Below are 5,428 nucleotides of genomic sequence, written 5' to 3'. Positions count from 1 at the left end.
GTGGGGTCTGGTCTGATGGGACGCTGAAGAATATGCGCTCGGAACCTAAGAGCCTCCTGCATATATAGGGCCAGACATCTCTGATCTTGTTACCGGAGAAAGTCGGCAAGGGTCCGAGAATCTCTGAACAAGCAATGAAACCTTCCTCTGATCTCGTAGTAGACAGGGCATCCAAGAATGAAGTGCACCTTGGTCTCCACTTCCTATAAATGACATACCTAGCAGAGTCTGTCTAGTCTATCCCCCTGGTGGTCTGTCTCTACCCGAAGTCTATTAGAGCCTACTCTGAACTGGCCTACTCTGTCTCTACCCGAAGTTTATGAGAGCCTACTCTGAACCGGCCTAGAGGAATGCAAAGAACATGCAACCAGTGGTGAAACGTATACTGGGGTCGAACAATGAGCCCGTCTCTCAACTCCAAGAAGTGCTCAGCGTACAAAGTCATCTTTGGACGCAACCCTCTTGGAGGATTGACCCAGGTGAGACATGTGAGCTGGTTACAGAACAAACGCCAGCAGATTCACTCTGTGTCTTCCATTATGGTCAAGCTGAACCCCAATTTGCTCGAAACAGAGGAAGGCGATTGTTATCCTGGCTACTGTAGAATGTCTGAAATCCTAATGACTTAGGAACTTGTCTTGTTGTTGATAATCTGAATCTCAAGAAGGTCGTGACATCTTCAAAGCCATTCAGAGCAGAAGATTTTTGCAGTTTCTGAGTACCAAAGGCGTCATCCTTTACATTTAACCACTATCAAATTAGAATTGTTCTTACTCTAGTATTAGACAGGGCATCTTAATTGGGCAAGAATAAGGGCATGCTCAAGAAAGAACCCTTGAGCTAAAACTCCCAAATACATTGAAAACATACAGGTTCATGTTCAAATTACATTGTCAACATACAAGTTCATGTTCAAATTCAGTGACAATGTAATTTGAATAAAACTCATTGAGATCTATAGGATAGATTCAACCAAGTTTATCTTTAGTAATTAAGAGGAGTGTTTAGTAATTATGAGGAGTGTTATGTGTTATTCTCCTCACCCCGGTTCAGTTTTTGCATTGCCTTTGGATAGAGAAGAAGTAATTAAAATTTTCTTATAAAGTGTATTTCACACGCCAAAAAATTTCAATATGATAGTAATGGCAAAAACTATATAATAAAATTAATTTTTAAATTTAATATGATAAACTTCCTTAAATTAATGACAAATTATTAGTAACTATGATTAGCGATTCATTGAAAGTGTTAATATTAGTCCATTGAACACAGCAATGGCATTGAGTGCTACTTAAGTATTACAATTTGTTTTTGTTTTTTATTTTTCAATTAGAATATTCTTATTACCAACAATGAAAGGATGGAAAATGGCATACTTATGTATATGTGAAAAACACTTTTGCATTGAGAATAGCCAGTGGAAAAATACTTTCTATTCTATTGAAAATAGTGAGTGGAAAAATACATAGTGAGATGCTTTACCAGACAGTATGGAAGAGAAATTATCATTAACATAATGTTTTATTAAAAAATTAAAAAATATATATAAATACACACATTTTAAACCACAATTAAATTAAATAAAAAATTATATATATATATATATATCGAAAAAAAACACTATACATTCATCTTAAACTAAACTAGAATCTCTAGTACCAAGATTTATACCTCTTAGCACTTATTAAATCTGGATACAGGATAGATCTAATCAGGTTACATTACAACAGCATTTATGGAAATACACATCGAGAAATGGAATACTCTGTTGCTAGGCTGTTACTGCATAAAATGAGGAGGAAGAGGATTGACCCTCTATTGAGGAAGAGGATTGACCCTCTATTGAGGAAGAGAAAATTCGAAATGAACTGGCTGGGTCGCTAGGCAACATGGAATTTGTTGGTGTAAAGACGTCCTGTTGAGAAAGCATTTCGACGACCCGGCTCATGGAAGGTCTCATATCCTTTTCTTGCTGCACACAGAGCAGTGCTGTTTTCAGGACTCTCTCCACCTCCTCCAAATCAAAATCTCCATGCATCTTAGGATCCACTACTTCCTCCATCGCTTTCCCTTCCTTCATCATTGCAGACACCCACTGCACCAAATGTCCATAATTTTGGAGTGCTAAACTGGATAATGAGCTTCGTCCAGTCACCATCTCTAACAAAACAATCCCGAAGCTATAAACATCCACCTTGGCTGTGATTGGCAGATTCATTGCCCACTCTGGTGCTAAGTACCCCCTGGTGCCTCTGATTGTGGAGAAGGAGAATGCCTGATCTCTGTCTACCAGCTTTGCTAACCCAAAGTCAGAAACCTTGGGACAAAATTTCATGTCCAAAAGTATGTTTTGGGGTTTGATGTCACAGTGCAGGATCCATTCCAAACACTCTTCATGGAGGTAGGCTAACCCCTTGGCCGTGCCCACTGCAATCCCAAATCTTTCTTTCCAACCCAAAACTCTATCATCGCTTTCTGCGAACAGATACTTATCCAGAGACCCGTTTTCAACGTACTCATAAACCAGCAGCCTGTGATTTCTTTCTGCACAGAAGCCAACCATACGAACCAAATTCATGTGATGGACTTTCCCAATCATACTCACTTCTGCCCAGAACTGCTCATGACCTTGGGATACTCCTTCCAGTTGCTTCACCGCTACCACCTCACCATCTGGAAGCACCCCTTTGTACACAGTCCCAAACCCTCCTTCCCCCAGTTTTACCGTGAAGTTATCCGTCGCTTTCTTCAACTCTGCAAAGCTGAATTTCTTGAACCCCCCAGGAATCACTGAGTAACCTAGACGATCATAGCCAGGAACTCTATGTTCTATAAACATATACCGCCATCCAAGTATTATGCAGACCAGCTCTGCAACACCAAATGCAATTGCAAACCCTAGCGTATATTTGACAACGCTGCCAGTCTTATGCTTCTTGTATTGGCCTGTCTCTGTCACAGTGGTAGTCAAAGCCGAACAGTTTAATGGCTGAGCCGCACTGGTAGAATTAGAAACAGAAAAATCATTGCTGGAAACTTTGATATACATGTGGTTCAAAGTACCAGGAGATCGCAATCCATTGGCAAGTAAAGCCTTAGGGTAACAAGTTCCGGTGCCATCCATTACGTAGGCAAAAGCTTCACATTTGCTGTCATTCATGCACAGAAATTTGCAGTTTTCAAATGTGCTCCCAGTTTGATAGTAACTTAGGTCATAGCCATAATAATCTGTATGTGGAAGATAAACAAGCTTTAGACTGGACGAGTTCAGTGGTTTATTGCGCTGGCAACCCTGGAACCAATCGGTGGAATCATTCCTGTGAAAACCAGGGGGGCAGATACATCTGGGAACAGGGGTGTATATGCAGAGACCGTTGATACCACAGAAGCCATGAACAGAACATTGATCAGGAAAAGTCATCCAAACAATATTCCATGTACCTGTCTCTTCCACCAAGCTGTAGAGTCTGAGGTTTCCATCCATGTCCAGAGTTAATCTTCTCTTGGGGCCTTCTCCATAATCTGAGGCGTTAAAGGTAAAGTCATCGCTTGACAGGAAACTACCTAGGCTGTTAAACACGGCTTGGCGGCTGCTATTGTATGGGGTTCTGCCGTTCCGAAAGTTTTGCAAGTAAGGTGCAGGCCAGTAGTTGCTTGTTATGCCTGATCCCTCGAAAATTAGTCGAAGAACGTTGTCGCTATCAAAATACAGGCGATAGTAGCCTCTGTTAAACGTGGTATTCCCTTTTCTGGATATTAATTGCCCTGCATTATTATTGAGGGACTGGAATGGAAGAAGAGTATCGGTTGGATACTGGAAGCTTTCCCACAGAATCTGATCTCCTGAAGAGCTGCGTAACACCAGATTTCCTGTTTCTAGAAGAACAAGCTCTTTGACATTCTTGTTACTGGTGTTGGTACTCCACAGAACGCTACCATCTGCATCCCACAGAGCGAGGTTTCCATCTTTCTGCAGGTAAAGACGTGACTGCCTTCCGTTGACAGGTACTTCTCTGTTAGCCACCCAAGCCACTGTTCGGTCGGGTGTGTGAGTATACCATATGGCAAAAGCATAAGCATTGTTGCCCACTCCATAAAATCCAGCAGAGAAAGTTTCATTGGGAGAAATCAGGCAAGTTGTGTTCTGTTCAGGAGTGAGTGAAGAACCCAGGCTCAACCGATCTTTTTTAGTGGTGCACTGATTGTTGAAATTGGAAATGCCAGAAACAAGCCTGCAACTGAAGAGGAGAAAAAAACATGTGAGCTGGGTACAGAACAAACGCCAGCAGATTCCCTCTGGCGCTTCCATTATGGCCATGCTGAACCCCAATCTGCTCGAAACAGAGGAGGGCGACTGTTATCCTGGCTGCTGCAGAATGTCTGAAACCCTAATGAATTAGGCAGGTCGGCAGACTTACCCTAATGAATTGGGCACCTGTGTTGCTGTTGATCATCTGAGTCTCAAGAAGGTCGTGACATCTTCAAACCCATTCAGGGCAGAAGATTTCTGCAGTTTCTGAGTACCAAAGGCGTCATCCTTTACATTTAACAACTACACACGGCATCTTAATTGGACAAGAATAAGGGCGGGCGGATGAAATCGTGAAGTCAAAGTTGTACAGCGGAAGAATGAAGCATGACATCTATGAGCCGAAGAAGTTTGGCTGGGCCTACCCGGATATTGAATCACGAAAATGTTTGCCGATGACGTGGGTTGGTGAGATAAATTTCTCGATGACGTGGATGAGTTGAATTACATACCTCTATCGATAAATTTTTAATATTAATAAGAACGGGCACACCATAAAGTATCAATAAGCATTATCTTATTTTTATTTTCATGATACATTTTAAAAAGTCGTATGATCAATTCAACTAAATTATATTATTATTATTATTATAATATTATTATTAATTATAAAAAATATTATTATTATATTAATTTTAAAATGTCAATATATAAATTAAATGCATATATAATTAAAAAAAATTATTATTATAATATTATTAATTATAAAAAATATTATTATTATATTAATTTTAAAAGGTGAATATATAAATTAAATGCATATAATGAAAAAAAATTATATAATAAAATATATATATATATATATATATAATAGATAAAAATAGAATTTAAAAATTGGAAAGATTTTCTAATTAATTTAAAAAGGTTATAATTATATTTGAAATAAATCTTAATTATTTATTTTTAATTATAATTAAAAATATTTTAGATATTTTACAAAGATTAATTTCTTACCATTCACTAAATAATTATTAATAAGATAAGATAATTATATTTATGTCCAACTAATGATCACAAGGTAGATCAAAGGCACTGTTGAGTTGAGTACAATGATATCTATAATGATCACAAAGTAAATCAAAGAGACTCTTGAGTTGAGTACAATGATATCTATACAAA

The 5,428-nt window shown here is 38.6% G+C and overlaps 1 protein-coding gene across 1 annotated transcript; it reads right to left on the bottom strand.

Annotated features, from left to right (window-relative positions):
• Positions 1–1,624: 1,624 nt before the first annotated feature.
• On the bottom strand, positions 1,625–4,553 carry LOC149165148 (putative receptor protein kinase ZmPK1). Its single transcript, XM_089432250.1, has one exon. The coding sequence runs from the start codon at positions 4,316–4,318 to the stop codon at positions 1,772–1,774; it is 2,547 nt and encodes an 848-aa protein (XP_089288376.1). The 5' UTR covers positions 4,319–4,553; the 3' UTR covers positions 1,625–1,771.
• Positions 4,554–5,428: the final 875 nt, after the last annotated feature.

Source organism: Pinus tabuliformis, chromosome 5_1 (genome assembly GCF_031772625.1).
Source record: "Pinus tabuliformis cultivar Carrire ecotype Pingquan chromosome 5_1, CPIR1, whole genome shotgun sequence".
NCBI lineage: Eukaryota > Viridiplantae > Streptophyta > Pinopsida > Pinales > Pinaceae > Pinus > Pinus tabuliformis.
This window is presented reverse-complemented; position numbering and strand designations above follow the sequence as displayed.